This window comes from Phascolarctos cinereus, unplaced genomic scaffold, assembly GCF_003287225.1.
Source record: "Phascolarctos cinereus isolate Bilbo 61053 unplaced genomic scaffold, phaCin_HiC Scaffold_726;HRSCAF=1367, whole genome shotgun sequence".
In the NCBI taxonomy this organism is placed as follows: Eukaryota; Metazoa; Chordata; class Mammalia; order Diprotodontia; family Phascolarctidae; genus Phascolarctos; species Phascolarctos cinereus.
This window is the reverse complement of record NW_027556098.1, coordinates 319,387,219-319,403,789: the sequence shown is the minus strand read 5'-3', so window position 1 is coordinate 319,403,789 and position 16,571 is coordinate 319,387,219. Positions and strand designations below refer to the sequence as shown.

The following is a 16,571-nucleotide window of genomic DNA, read 5'->3' as shown; positions in this document are numbered from 1 at the left end:
CCCTGTGGGTAGCAGTTGGCTGGCAGTTGGTGTGGGGTTGGTAGGCCCCTTCTCCACAGTACTTACTTCTCTGGGTGATGGTTGTGAGGCATGGACTGGAAAAAGGACAAGTGATCTAGGAGTGTGCTGCCACTCCCAGGGTTCTTGGGTTTATCTGCTGGCGACGAAGAAGGCAGGCCCTTTCTCCACAATGATTTCTCCTCTCAATGAGAGCTACATGGGCTGGGCTAGAAGCAGGTCTAGTGGCTTGGGGGGCTGCTGCTATTCCCAAAGCTCTTGGATTCAGGGTGCTGGACTGTGTCCATAGGGATCTGAGGGGAGACCGTGGTCAAGAGTATGGTGGTTGTTTGAATTGCTTGGCACGTTCCACCTGCTGCCTCTTTTTCAGGGTGCCCTGCTGCTGCATTTGGGCTGACTTGCCTGCCTTGTGAGTGCCAGAGCTGGAAGGCACCTTAGAACACAGAATGTTAGAACTATGAGGTACCTCAGAACATAGAGTGTTAGAACTAGGAAGTAAGCACCTTAGGACATAGAATGTCAGGGCTAGAAGGGATCTTAGAACATAGAATAGGAAAGGGCCTTAGGACATAGCTAGAATTCTAGAGCTGGGATTTTAAAGGTAATCTAATTGAACCCCATCATTTGACAGAGAAGGAAAGTGCCTTATCCAAGGTCACACAGCAAGAGAGAGGATCACAGGATGACCAGGCTGGAAGGATTCACAAGAAGCCAGCTTATCCATCCCCCTGCTTTCTTGAAGGACCACCCAGGGCCATCACACACTGATGAAAGCCCACATGGTCTTCCCAAAGACCTTGGAGAGGACCACCCCGAAACTCTGCTGTGGGTATCTCCATCCCAGACTCTAACAAGATCAAAGTTCAGAAGATTCTTCCTTGGGTCTGATTTAAATCCCAGGGAATGCAGCCTGGGCAAATCTCTGAATTCCTGCCTTCAACAACAGCATCACAATAGTGCCACCTAGTGGCTCCTGACAAAACGCCAGCTATAGCCTTCCCCGGGGGAGTTGCATTGCTTGGAAAGCTGCTCATTGTGGGGTTAGCTAGGCAAGAATTGGGAAGTTCCCTCTGAGTTCTGAGATAGGGCTGCGGTTTGTGAGGGTGGGAATGATCTGACATCAGAAGAGGAAAGGACTTGAGTAATTCAGTTAGGATACTCGATGGTGCAGTGGAGAAAGCGATGGACCTGGAGTAGGGAAGACACTAGCTGTGCAACCCTGGGCAAATCACTTAACCTCAGTTTCGTCATCTGTAAAATGGGTGTAATAAGAGTATCAACATCCCAAGGTTGTTGTGAGAATCAAATGAAGTAATATTTGTAATTTTGTTGTGCAGTCCCTTCAGTTATATCTGACTCTCCATGACTCCATTTGGGGTTTTCTTGGCAATGACACTGGAGTGGTTTGTCATTTCCTTCTCCAGCTCATTTTGCAGATGAGGAAACTGAGGCAAACTGACTTAAGTGACTTGCCCAGGGTCACACAGCTAGTAAGTGTCTGAGGCTGGATTTGAACTCAGGAAGACGAGTCTTTCTGACTCTACATCTGACACTCTATCCTCTGGGTCACTTAGCTGCCTGGTACAGGCAAGAAAGAGATGGTAAAGTCCTCAGTGTGGGTGGTGGTAGTAAGAATTGAGTGCTGAGACAGATGTGAAAGAGACTGTGACAGAAAATATGATGTGATTAAAATATTAGAAAATGACATCTCTGGAGTCAAACAGCCCAGGTTCAAATCCTACCTGTCATTTAATATCTGTGCCACCCAGAACAAGTCACTTAACTTCACAGAGACTCAGTTTCCTCACATGTAAAACAAGGTGGCTGTGCCAGATGATCTCTGAGGTCCCTTCTAGCTCAACATCTCTGACCTGTTATGTCAGAGGCAGGCCTAGAATCCTTGACTCTCTCCTTGACTCACAAGCTAGTTGTCTGTATTCTAAGCCAAAAGGTATCAAATACACAGGCCTTTCCAAATGAAGCCTGAGCCAGATTAAAATGAAATTGGGAAATATTTAGCAAAATAAATAAAAATACAAGAGGACATAAATAATGTTAATATGTGATTTTCTAAAGCAATATGCTGCCCACAGGGATTGTAATGTGGGGTTTAGTGGCCTCTGTTTTGAGTTTGACACTGCTGTTTTAAGTGACTTTCTCTCTGGATGCCTTATTCTGTCTCTCTTCTCTTTCCCTCCATCTCTCTCTTTTTTTTTTAGGCAGTTGGGGTTAAGTGACTTGCCCGGGGTCACACAGCTAGTAAGTGTCAAGTGTTTGGTCTGAGGCTGGATTTGAACTCAGGTCCTCCCAACTTCAGGGCCGGTGCCCTATCCACTGCACCACCTAGCTGCCCCAACTTTCCCTCCATCTCTCCCCCATCTCTCCACCTTTCCCTCTCCTTCTCCCTTTCTCTGTCTCCACCCTCATTTTGCTTATCATAATCACATATTTAATAAACATGGGATTCCTGCTGTGTGTTTATTGATGACTTATCCTGGACAAACCTTGTGTGACTCTCTGATGTTCTGTCTTTTCTCACCCCTCAGTTTACTGGGTTCTGCAGACTACAAAAGGTTTCTGTGCTTTATCACAGGGTTACTGTCCCATGGGAGAAGGCTCTCTTTGTTATCATAATTCTCATTTTAAAGCTTTTAAGAATGTGAAAACAGGGTCACATCGAAATGATCAGTTGCTAGAGAAGGACCATTTTCCCGGGTCTCAGTGTTACCTTTCTTTCTTTCAGGTTATATAACCCGGTTTCAATGAATACAAGCACAAACTTAGGAATGGGCCAATGAGTGTTTTTCTATGTGATATTGTTTTCATTTTTAATGGGATCTGGTACAATCTGGCTAGAACCTAAGAACGTTTGGCAGGATTCTTCTATTCAAGGGAGTAAATTGGATTTCCTTGGCCTCAAGGTCCCTTCAGGCTCCGCATTCCAAAGGTTGCTGGATTGGAAAGGGCCTTTAGTTCAAACATTATAACCTCCAGACTCTCGGCATCCCACTCACCACTGTGTGCATCATCTCCTTTGAGACTCACAACCCATAGCAGGCCTGGCTGGGAGTCATTAGTCTCATTCTGCAAGAGGTGCAGAAACCTATCCAGGGAGTCAGTGGTGGGCCTGCCCCATACCCCAGGGCCACTGAGCCATTCTGTCTTTTTCAAATGGCTAAGGGGGATAGGAGAGTGATTTCCCACTCCCAACCCCCCCCCCACCATGTCTTTCTTTTTTTCTGAAGGCAATCAGGGTTAAGTGACTTGCCCAGGATCACACAGCCAGTAGGTGTCTAAGGCCAGATTTGAATTCAGGTCCTCCTGACTCCAGGGCTGGTGCTGTATCTACTCTTATCACCTAGCTGCCCCTCATTTCTGGCCCATTGTGGTTTCCCCTTTGGTCCTTATGGTCCATAACAATCTGCCCTAAAGTGTAGGTTTGACCTACTCTGCTTAATAAATTCACCACTCTGCTCACGCTCCAGGGCCTCCAACCTGGCCCCTCCTTCCCTTTCCTGTCTTCTTTCACTTCCATCTACATACTCTACAATCTAGCTCTACTGGCCCATTTGCTGTTCTTCCCACTCAAACCCTCCATCTCCTAACTCTCTATGCTCATCTGTTGTCCTCTATGCCCAGAACATCCTGCCCCATCACCTCCACCTCCTGCCTTTCCTGCCTACTTCAAGACAAGTTCAAATCCACTTCAGCAGAAGGCCTTGGGACCTACCCCATCCCACCCCACCCCAGAACCCTCCCTCTGAAATTATATCCTTTTTATACTATACAGACTTTGTATACTCATACTTGTTTGCATGTTGTATTCCCCATTAGAATGAGAGCTCCTTGAGGGCAGGCATTGCATTTTTGCCTGTATATGCCCAGAGCTCAACTAGGTGCCTGGCACACAGTAAGTGCTTAATAAATGCTTACTGACTGACTGCCCCATCCTCATGCTCCAGCTCCAGTCATACATCAGGGTAAGTCACAGAAGTCAAGTACGTCTACCCACCCCCACCCCATTCCCCACTAACCCTCTCCCACCCACAAACCAATAGGAAACAGACACAGACATTAGGATTCTAGAGAAATTTTATTCTAACGACCTCTTGGCATCATCTTTATCATCCCCAGCATTAAATACAGAATTCCAAAGCTGGAAGTGACCTCAGAAGACATCTGATCATCCAACTTGTAAGTGAATGGGAATTGCTTTGGATCCTTTCCTTGGACACTCCCAGTGACCGAGGGAGTCTGCTGCCTCTTGAGGCGGCCCATTTCACATCTGGGAAGACTGAGGGGCACTTCTAATAGCAGGTGTGTGTGTGATGTTTCCAGCCTGGCAGTCCCCCAGTAAGTAGCAATGGAATTTGGACTGTGAAATCTGGGATTTAAGTGGGTTTAAGATGATCAGGGCTCCTAATGGCTGCTGTTCGCCTTCCCAGGGAAGTCCAGAGGGGCTGAACAAAGTCCCTAATCATCGCTCCTCAGAGATGACAGGCAAGATTTCTTCTCCTGGGACTAGTATACAGGACTGAATTCAGTAGGCACTTAATAAATGTATTTCTTAATAACAAAACAAAACCAAGCACTTACATTGTTATGGTTATTTGCATGTCCATTCATGTGCTGAGGTCCTTGTGGGCAGAGACAGCATGTTAGGTAAACTTGGCATCTCCTCTAGCCTAGCCCAGCACTTAGTGTAGTGGTAACCTGGCGCTGGGGGCCCAGCGGTCACCCTGCCAGAACTTCTCTGCCCTGTTTCTCACTAGCCTCTCCCAGCACCAGCTGACACTCCTTTTCCTCAGCCCTATAGCCAATAACTCTCCACAAGGGAAGGGTGAGAGCAGTAAACCAGATTGTATAAGGCTCAAAGTAGCCTGATGGGAAGGGTCCAGGATGGATTGATTTTGCCTTACATTAAATTGGATGAATTCTTCCCTAGATGAAATTAGATTGATTCTGCCCTTTATGGAACTGGATTGATTCTTATGTGAAAGTGAAGTCTACCCATTGTTGGAGTGGATTAATTTTTCCTTGTATGGAACTGTACCATCTTTTTTTTTTCTTTTTATCACTCTGAACTTAAACATCAAAGGAAGAACATTTCTGTATAGAATACAGAGGATTCTAAATAAAACTATGATTCTTCATTTCATACATCTTGCTCTTAAAAAGATAGGCAGATAGGATGGGAGAGAGAAGGAGGGAAGGAAGGGGAAGCAGGAAAGGAGAGGGGCAGAGAGGGGAGGAGAGAAAGAGAGAGACAGAGAGGGGGAGGGAGGGAGGGGGAGGGAGAGAGAGAGAGAGAGAGAGAGAGAGAGAGAGAGAGAGAGAGAGAGAGAGAGAGAGAGAGAGAGAGAGAGAGAGAGAGAGAGAGATTTCTCAAAACTGTCCTAGTGGTGCTTCCTTCTGAACTTCTTTCTATACTCTCCCATATATTTTTTGTTTGTTTTGAGACTAAGTCTGCCTCTCTTACCCAGGCTGGAAGCATCACAGTCACTCAGGAGTCAAATCCTACTGCTGATCATCTGGGGACTTCTGACCCAGTCCATTTCTGAGCTGGACTGGCTGTCCTTGCCTACTTAGGCAACCTAATATCCCATCACTCTCAGAGGTTTATGTGGTGCAGAATTTAGTGAATAACCCAATAGCTTAAGAAATGTAGCTCAGAACTCCTGAGCTCAAGCAATCCACCAGCCTCAACCTCCCTAGCAGTAGGGATTACAAGCTTTCACCACACTCAGCCCAAGCATTTTAAAAAATAGTCTAATTACCCTTTCAGAGGGCATCACTATTGCTAACTGATCTCCTTCCTTCATTTCCTCCCCCTTCTACATAAACATTAAAAACTAAGGGAACTGTACTAGTGCTGCCTTGATGGAAATGGTTGACGCAGCATTTGTTTAGTCATTTTTCAGTTGTATCTGACTCTGTGACCCCATTTGGGGTTTTCTTGGCAAGTAGAGTGGTTTGCCATTCCCTTCTCCAGCTCATTTTATAGATAAGAAAACTGAGGCAAACAGACTTAAGTGACTTGCCCGGGGTCACATAGCTAGTAAGCGTCTGAGGCCAGATTTGAATTCAAGAAGATAAGTCTTCCTAACTTCAGGCCCAGCATTCTATCCACTGCGTCACCTAGCTGCCCTTCAATATACATTTATTAAATGCCTACTGTGCACTAAATGGAACAGACATAAAGATAAGAAAGAGTTCTTGCTCTCAATAAGCTTCCATTCTACTGGGGAGGAAAGAGGAACACATGTACAAAGATAAGTAAAGATGAAGTATATGAAAAGTAAATATAAAGTAAGGGGGTGAGGAGAGCCCCAAACTGGAGAGTGTCAGAAAAGGTCTCCTATACAAGATGGCGCTAGAGCTAAGCCTTGAATGGAACTAAGGATTCTACAGGGGCAGTTAGGTGGCGCAGTGGATAGAGGGCTAGTCTTGGAGTCAAGAAGACCTGAGTTCAAATCCAGCTTCAGGCACTTACTATGTGACCCTGGATAAGTCACTTAAGCCTGTTTGCCTCAGTTTCTTTATCTGTAAAATGAGCTGAAGAAAATGGCAAATCACTCCAGTATCATTGCCAAGAAAACTCCAAATAGGGCCATGAAGAGTCGGGCATGACAAAACAGCAACAAGGATTCTAAGCAATGTACAAATGGTCACAGGAACTGGAGAATTGGGGTGAAAGTGGGAGAGATCTTTGGCAAGTTGGGTCATCAGCCCTTGGAAGGCAGGTCTAGTGCCAGCTTAGCTCCCCTACCTACACGGGATCCAAGGCCTTGAGAAACAGTCCCCGATGATGGTGGTAGAGTGGATTAGACAGGTGGGAATTGGACAGGAGAGGGGTGGGAGAAGGAAGGGGAGAGGAGCTGGCATTCAGCCCATGCCAGCAAGGTAATCCCCAAGCAAGACCTATGTCCCTGGGGTTCTCCTCATGGGCCTGCTCAAATGCAGCAGCGGTCAGATCACAGAATCACAGAACTGGGGGCCACCACCCCTCTTAGGTTCTCCAGTACAACCCTCCCCCCGAGAAGTTAGGATAGCAAGCGGCAGATCAGGGCTTTGAACCAGGTCGTCCAGACCCTAACAGAGGCTATCTCCACCATTCCAGACCCCCAATCCAATGCTCTTTCCAACACGGACCCATTCTTCTAGTCCTGTCAACACATTGCTTCCCTCACGATCCAGATGAGAGAAGTAATAAATAAATGAACAAAAGGAAGGAAAAGCATTTATTAAGCGCTTACTAGGTGCCGAGCACTGTGCTAAGCGCCAAGAATTCAAATACAAAAGCAAAAGCAGTCACTGCCCTCAGGAGCTTATATTCTAAGAGGGAGAACCAAGACACATAAGGTGGAGAGGGGGTGGGGAAGGGGGCACTTTGGTCCAGAATGTAATAGATGGCGAGGGGAGCCACGTACCCCTTCCTAGAACAATGGCAGAGTTGATGTGATTGTGGTTCCAGAACCAGAACGGGGTGTAGGGGAGGCTCTGGTGGCAAGCTTACTGGCAAGGCTGGTGAGAGAGGAGAGTGCAAAGCAGTGGGGGGTGGGGTGAAGCGTAGAGGAGGTCTGCCTGAGAAACAAGGGGCCAGGGGAGGGAGGCAGTCACCCATCAGGACAGGAGGGACCCAGGCAGGACACCAGCTGCAGAGAAAAGAGGGTATGATTTCTGTCTGGCCAGCTGCTATCAGCAAGACGAATATATACCCCATCTGGAATTCTGGGCCTCAGGAATTAGGAGAAGGTTGAGAGCCAATCTAAGTCATCAATGTGACACAACAGTTCCAAAAGTGAATATAAATCTGAGCTACATAAGAAGAGGCAAAATACTCCTAGCGGGAAAGGTGAGTGTCCCACTGTCCTTTGCCTTGGTCAGGCCCATCTGGGATGCCAGGTCCAGTTCTAGGCACCAATTTTAGGAAGGAAATTCACAAACTGGAGCACACCCAGAGAAGGGCAACTAGGTCAGGCTGTGGACTGGAGATCATGTGAAAAGGACAAAGAATCTTTAGCCTTAATCAAAGAGGGGTGGAGGCTGAAGACAGGCTTCTACACTGAGATATCCGAAGGGCATTCATGTGGAAGGGGCATAAGGACTGCTTTGCTTAGACTCTGCTGTAAGAACCAGGAGGAATGGATGGGAGTTATGGAAAGGGTGATTTCTGCGTAATGTAAGGGAAAACTCCCTAATAGAGGGGTGGAATGGGCTACCCCAAGAAGAGGTAGATTGATCATTACTAAGGCATGCTATAAGACAGATACTTGCAGGAGATAACCTCTAAGGTCCCTCCAGCTCCAATATTCTGTGACTGAGACATTTATACGTATGTAAATACAGTATACTATGTGTGTACATATGCCTATATTTTTGTCTTTATACTGAACTCATCATGAAAAGCTTGACAAACAAGTATCATTGGCCCCATTTCAGAGATGAGGAAAATTGAGGCACAGGGAGGTCTAACTGATTTATTCATTGTCACAATCACACAGAGTCTCAATTCCAGACCCATGTGGAGCTGAGTATAGGGTTACAATCTTCCTTCCTTCCTTCCTTCCTTCCCTTTCCTTCCTTCCTTCCTTCCTTCCTTCCTTCCTTCCTTCCTTCCTTCCTTCCTTCCTTCCTTCCTTCCTTCCTTCCTTCCCTCCTTCCTTCTCTCCCTCCCTCCCTTCCTTCCTTCCTCTCCCTTCATGACCTTTTCTTCTTCCTTCTGCTCCTCATACCATGGACAACTAGAGAGACAGGTATCCCATTGGCATATGGCAGGGACAGGAAGGAAGGATGGGAAACCTCATGGTGAACAGTCAAGAACTAGACCATCTCAGCTTGGTAAACCTTGGTCCCAGTGGCAAAAGTTTTAGAGATGAAAAATTCCTAGGTGTCCTAGAGGAAGAGTGACAGGGAGATGGTACCTCCTTCGTCACCTGATCCCAGGAAAGCAAAGGCAGGGCCTATACATTTAAAGCACAATTACCCCTTAACTAGACCTAGGTTTGCAAGCTTCACTGAAGATTCTGGCTCTCTAACTACAAAGGGGGATGGCTTTCAACTCTCATGAACTTACAAGATCTTCTTTCCTGATGTTAATTTGGACAATGAAAGGGTTCAGACACAACTGCGTCATTAGGGTCTCTGGGTAGACTTAGGCCTTTCTAATAACCCAAGGGGTCCCCTGGAAAAACAAACATTTGGACTGGAGATGTTAAACTGTCCATGTCTCATGAATGTGCCAGGGAGAGCATAAGGTGGAGCTTTACAAAACAAAAACCAGTGAAGTCCCCAAATAGTTATATAGAATGCTCTGGCCTTTATCCAATTCCAAATCCTAGTTGTGGAAAAAAAAATGTGCAGAGATTCCCACTCATTGTATCCCTAAATCTGTCACTTGGAATCATGTTGTCATAAGACCCAAAGAAACTAGGTTTAAAAAAAAAAAAGATGGGTTCTGGTCCTCTGTTTCTCCTAACCAACTTGAAACCCCTAGCCTCTAAAATGTGAAATAAGAAAAAACCACAATGAAGCATTAAGACACTTTGGCTTCAATATTGAGATGACAAGAAGGAAGATTCTTTGGCCTCTTGGGCTGACATAGCCTGTTTTGCAGAAGAAAATCCATTCTGCGTGGAGGGGGAGGGATTGTCCTTTGGTGCACCCCTTCCCTTTAGACCCCAGCTTTCGCATGGCATTAAGAGCTGGGGCTGCCTTGGCACTGCTCTCTGACACATCTCATCCCATTGTCCCAGGGGGCCAACTATCATCCTCACTGATGTGCAGATGTCTAGCTAGATGGGGACTGACCCCTTTGGGAGGGGAAGCAGTGACAACAGCTGGTCTGACCTGGATGAGATGATGTATGGAGTTGGGAACCTTCAGTATCTGGCAGTTGGTTCAACTTGTGGGAAAAGCTACAGCATTGGCAGCTGGTAGAGAGCCTGGCTGCACCCATCTGCCCACGTGAAGTCCCTTCACCTCTAAGATGGGGCCTGGTGACCTAACGGAAAGCTTTTAAAACAATCTAGCTTTGGCTGTCTTGGTGGAAGACCTAATAGAATTGGCAAAAGAAGACACATTCTGATGTGAAGATGAATTAATGGACCTCTTTTGAATGAACAATCCTGGCAAATCTCTCATGCACTAACAAGGAGTCTGATGGGGTGGGGGGTTCAGGGAGGAGCCTCTGGCCCAAAAACCCAAAGGATCTCCCTAAGTCCCACCCAGCCATTGGATACCTTCACACTGATGGAGTCATTCCCTGGTGTTACTGGTCACCCAGCCAATGAATGGTGGAGCCAAGTCTTTTGACTCCTGGTTCAGGGCTCTCTCCACTACACAAAGATGTTGCTACCTTCTCTGAACAAAAGGGACCCCGGGGAGGGCAAACTGTCATTATGGTGGGTGGGAAAAGTGAAGTTGTGGGAAACTGAGAACACAGAAGGAGGTGAAGGGCAATGGGTTGGGGGGGGGGGGAAGAAGAAAGGAGTGAAGGGGAACTGGCTAACAGAATAGATTAGGGGCAAGAGCAAAATTCACAGGGCCACTGGCATGTAAACAAGTAACTCTGAATGGTGCCCTGTTCTGAAGTGCTCTGTGTCTTCTACCCCTCCACTGGCTAAGAGGTGCTAAAGGTCCCAGAAGGCCTCTGGCACTATCAGACACTGTATTCCAGGAGATACATGCATAATTCTTCTATATGGTGAATTTTTCCTTGGGAAATAAAGAAATCTCATCGTGTGTGTAAAGGGCTCCAAGAGGAAGCTGGAGCTACATGGGAGCAGGTCCAGCCGTGCCCTCCACAGGCCATGGGTTCTCCAGGGCTGAGGGGAAGCCCTAGATGTGTGTAAGATTGCTGCTGCTGTAGACCTCGAGGGAGATGGTGCCAGGAAGGTCATTGGAATTCCCATTGCCCCTATCTTGTAGATGCAGGGCGTGTGATGTCTGGAGGTCATCTGGATCCCCCTTCAGGGCCACCTGCCCCAGGAACTGATCCAACAAGAATTTATGGTTCCAAATCTAGGAGAAGAGCACACACAGAGTGAGATGTCATGGGGTGGAGGTAGCAAATTTGTTCTGTGTGGCCCTAGAGGGCAGCCATGTGGGCACAGGGAAGAGAGTGTTAGATGTGGAGTTAGGAAGACTGAGTTCAAATCCAGCCTCAGACACTGATGAGCTGTGAGACCTCATGCAAGTCATTTAACCTCTGCCTCAGTTTCCTCATCTGTAAAATAGGGATAATAAATGTACCTTTTCCCCAGGGTTGTTGTGAGGCTCAAATGAGATAACATAGTAAAGCACTTCATAAGCCTGAAAGCTCTTTATAAATACCAGCTATTATAATTATCATGACTAAGTCCAGTTCAACTAAAGCAAATTCTATGAACACTATTACTCACCTATAATAAAGTATCAGAGACACAGAGATAATATGAACACAGTCCCCGTCTTCAAGGAGCTTGTATTCTACTGGGCAATATGACATACATATGCATATACTGAAAATACAAAGTAATACCAGGTAATTTGAAGGAGGGAGAGTACTAAACTTGGAGAATTAGGAAAAGAGCTGTGAAGGAGGTGGCATCTGAAAGGTGTCAGCTGAGGGGCAACTGAGGCCTTCAAAGATTTCAACTCAGTGTAAGGAATTAAAAATGCACCGAGTTAAAACAAGGGGCTAGAGCAAACACTTGTTTCAGATGAAGCCAAAAAGGCAAGGGTACCAATCGATTTCAAACCAAGGAACAGTAAAAAGTAGAAGATAAAATCATAAAATTCCTAAAGGGATAAGAAAAGAAATTGCATTTTGTTAAAAGGTACCTTAGACAATGAATATCAATACTGAACATATATGCACCAAATGACATGGCATCTATATTCTTAGAGGAAAAAGCAAACTGAGTTACAGGAGGAAATAGTAAAACTAGAATAGTGGTGAACCTCAAATGACTCCTCTCAGACCTCAATAAATCTACCCAAAAATAAAACAGAAATGGAGGACCTGAATAGAATCTTAGAAAAGTTAGAAATGATAGACCTATGGAGAATATTGAATGGGAATAGAAAGAAGTACACTTATTTCTCCAGTACACATGATACCTCCATGAAAACTGACCACATAAGGGCATAAAAACCTCACAAACAAATATTAAATGCATCTTTTACCAAAAACAATGCAATAAAAATTACATTCAAAGAAGGGCTTTTGAAGCAAAGATTAAAAATTAATAGGAAACTAAGCAACTCAATATAAGGAAAAACTTCCTAACAATTAGAACTATGCAAAAATGGCTACCTAGAAATGTTACAGAGTAGATTCTTATTTTATGGAAGGATTGGACTGGTTGACTCTGATACCCTTCCCAATCTATGGTTCTTAACAGAAAATGTGTGTGGTTGGGGTGGTGGCAGGGTGGGAGATTTGAGCCTGGGCTGCAGATATCAAAGGTTCTAATTCAAGAGCAAGGGTTCTTAACCTGGAGGTTCATGGACCTCCAAGGAGTCTATGAATAGATTTCAGGGAGTCTCTGAACTTGAATGGGAAAATAAAACATATCTTTATTTTCACTAATCTCTAATTGAAATCTAACATTTCCTTCAATTAGGAATAAAAAAAAATATTATTCTGAGAAAAGAGTTTTGTTTCACCAACCTACCAGAATGGTCAGACTGCCAAAGGGACCTATCACACAAAAATATTAAAAACAGCAGCTTTTAAACTTTTTTTTAGAAGATCAAGATAAATGTCAAAGCTCTAACACTCTCAATGACCTGGGGGTATATATACATACATATATATATATATATGTATGTGTGTGTATATATATATATGTGTGTGTGTGTGTGTGTGTGTATATATATATATATGTATATAAACTGAAAGGGGCTAGTTTATTTAGGTCAAGTCCTTCACATAGGACTCCTCCCCAGTATAGCAGTGACTGAGGAGTTTTGTGTTCAGCTATAGGTGTCACATTTTAGGAAATGAGTTAATAAGCTGGGAAGTATGCAAAAGAAGGAAACTAGCCTGGTGAAAAAGAGACTGAAGAACAGTTAAAGGCACTGGGAAGATTTAGCCTGGAGAAAAGAAGACTGAGGGGTAATGGTGTAGCTAGGTCCAAATATTTCAAGGGCTGCCCTGTGTAAACTGGGTTAGATTTTTTCTGCTTGGCCCTAGAGGGCTGAACTAGGAGTAATGGGTGAAAGTTGCAAAACAGCCAATTTAGGATTGATATCAGGAAAAATTCCCTAATAATTAGAGTCATCCAAAGTGGTAGAGTGGTAGGTTTTCTCTTTTAGTGGAAGTCTATGTTTTAAATAGGATTTGTGTTTAAGTAGGGGTTGGAATTAGGGGGCCACTGCAGTCCCTTCCAATTCTGACATTCTGTGATCAAATGGGAAACTGAGGTGTAGTGAAAGAAAGTCACTTGTACAAGACCACAGTATGGTATATACACATGAAGGAATACTCAGGTTTGGAATTAGAATACACAAGTTCAAATGGTAGTGTTCAAGCTTATCAACTTTTTTTTAACACTGGCCAAGTCTATGTAATTTCAAACCTATTTTCTCATTTGTAAAATAGGATAATACTATTTACAGCAACTACTCATGGGTTTCTTATGAGGAATGCAATACAAGACATCCCAAAAGTCTTAGTGCAGGTTTGAAGCTATAAAACCTTCAAACCTGCACTAAGACATTTGGACATCCTGTATATGAAATGTGAGTTAGGAACAGAACTAGGGCTTTTGACTCTATTCTCAATGCTCTTTCAGGTTTCTTCTCTTGGAAGGTAATGCCTAGGGATTGGGTACCTGCAGCCTGTGACCCAAAGGGCCAGACACCCACCTGGACTATGATGGGCTGCTCTGGCTTCTTGCGATAGAAGATGCCTTTCACATCATACTCCGGGGTGCCGTTATTCTTGTGCACATCTGATCGGACTGTCTCTCCTTCACATTTGATGATCACATAGGAGTTAGTCCCTGTGGGAAGAGAAATGGAGCATGGAGAGAACTCGGAGGGGAAAAAGGTAGGGCAGAAAGGAAATAGTGAACAAGGCCACCCTGAGAAAAGGACCTGGGATCATTTAAGAGACACACCCAGTCCCAGCATTCCTAGCTGAGGTCTAGACCTGTCATTTCCAATTGCTTCCTAAAAAAGTCAGCTCCCCTCACCATTCCATGGGCACCCAAAGTCCACAATGTCCCAAACTGACCTCTCATTCTTTTGATGGAACCTTTATCCTCCCAGTCACCCAGCTTTTGAAATTCATTCTGGACTCCCCCTCACTTATTCGGGCCTCGTAGTATTGTGGATAGAACATTGGATTTAGAATCAGATTTAATGCCAAGATTTGAGTTTCTGCCTAGTAAGGCACTTACCAGATGTGCGACCCCAGGCAAAACACTTAACCTCTCTGGGCCTAATTTTTCATCTGTAAAATTAGGGGGTTGCCTCCAAGGTCCCTTCTGGCTCTAAAGTCATGATCCTAAGAACCTATGACCCTGTAATCCCTTACAAGACCCTGTCAATCCCACCTCCATATGTCTCATCTCCATCCCTTTCCCTTCACTCACATAACCATCTCCATAAAGCACCTCTGCCTTGACTAGTGTAATCACTTTCTAACAGGTCTCCCTGACCCAGATTTTCTCCTTTTGTCATATGGAAAATGAGGAAGGCTTCAAAGGTCCTCTAAGGAGGATCCAATCTATTCTGCACATACACCCCCAGAATAATCTTCCTCACAAATAAGTCTAAACTCATCACCTCTCCCACTACCATCATCCTCCATCTCTCTTTTGTACTCTAGCCAAACCAAGGCTAGGGATTCTCTGGTCTCATAATGCCTTTGAAAATTCTTATAGGCCTTCTCCCATGCCCAGAACCACAATAGTAACAGTTCATGTGTTCATAGCACTTTAAGGTATCAAAGCACTTTACAAATATTAACTCATCTGATGTTCACAACCTTGGGAAGTAGGTGCTATTATTATCTCCATTTTACAGATGAAGAAACTGAGGCAGGCAGAGGTTAAACGACTTGCCCAGGACCATGTTTGAGGCTGCATTTTAATAATAATAATACCTAACACATATAGCACTTACTATGTGTCACACATGGTGGTAAGTATTCTACAAATATTATCTTATTTGATCCTCACAACAATCCTGGGAGATAAATGCTGTTGAGGAAACTGAGGCAGACAGGCATTAAGTGACTTGGCCAGGGTTCCACTGCTAGTGTTTGTCTAGGGCTACATTTGAACTCAGGTCTTCCTGACTCCAGGTCTAGCACTTGGTCCACTGTATCGCCTAGCTTTCTCATATACATCTTCTTCTATATCTCCACCTGTTGATATCCTTCTCTTTTTTTAAGGTACACCTTACATGCCTCCTCCATGAAGTCTTCTCTGGTCTTCTTCAGCTAAAAGTGATTCTTCCTTTGATGACTCATTCTCTGTTGTAATTCCTGCTTCTAATTTGTATATATAGTTATTTGTGTACATACCTGTTTCCCTTCTGGATTATATGCTCCTTGAGGGCAGGGACAATGTCATTTAAAGCATTTTTGTACCCCTCCCCCAGCACAGAGACTCATGCACAAGTCTATCCTTCCAAAGCTCCACGATTTCCTGTGTGCTGAGGCCCTTCCCTGGGACTGAGATCACAAATCCTTCCCTTCCTTAGTAGACTCTCTTCAAGTGCTGCTATGACCTAAAACTTCATCTCCTGGTGGCCAGTCTGCCAGTGATGAAGCTCTCTAAACTTATCTAGGCTGGAGATATATCATCTTTTAAATCTTTCCAGGTTGGCAGGGCCAGTCAAATACGAAGGGAGGGAATCAATGAAGGCTTACATTATGCAGTTATTATAGGATAAAGTGCATTCTTCCATTGATATTCTTCTCCCATATGCTCCTGGGAACCTGGAGGATTGGAAAGATGGAATCTCAGGATCTTATCCTTAGATACCACCATCCCTAGTGTCTACCTAGTCTATCTTTTTTTTTTTTAATTTTGAAACTGAGTCTCTTCATTTTGCCAAGACTGAAGGGTTCACTCTAGGAGGTTTGCTCCTCCCTAGGCAGCCTAAGGCATTCTGATCCCAGGGTCTCAGCATACTGGGGCAGGAGCTAATACGAAAATTTGATGGGAAAAGAAAAGAAAATTTGATGGGCTATAACCCTATTGCAGTGCAGAAATCCTAAATTCAAGCAATTAACTAGCCTCAACCTCTAAAATTCAGCCTGCCTATATTATTATAACCTGGACCAAGTTAGAGGCCTTCATCTCAGTGGGAAGGAGGGAAACTATGACACCCCAAGGAAAGGACGGAGAGGATGGAAGTGGGGCAAAGAGAAGGAACACCTACCTTCTGAAGGGGAATCCCTCAGCCCCTCAGCTTTGATGATATGGATCTGGGATACAACCTGAGGGTAACCGAATATTCTATTCCACCACCAATGGCGGGGCTGATCCAGGTTCAATTCCCTGAGGGGAGGAGAAGAGATAGAAAATGAGAAAAGAGAATAGGAGGTGAGG

General features: G+C 44.7%; 1 protein-coding gene across 1 annotated transcript in view; it reads right to left on the bottom strand.

The window, feature by feature from the left end:
• Positions 1-7,245: 7,245 nt before the first annotated feature.
• CAPN5 (calpain 5) overlaps positions 7,246-16,571 on the bottom strand; it is a 160,626-nt gene continuing 151,300 nt past the window's right edge. The window contains 3 exon segments of the mRNA XM_078156930.1: positions 7,246-11,040; positions 13,873-14,009; positions 16,402-16,520. Of these exon segments, the coding sequence (XP_078013056.1) occupies positions 10,858-11,040; positions 13,873-14,009; positions 16,402-16,520 (439 nt within the window). The 3' untranslated portion in view covers positions 7,246-10,857.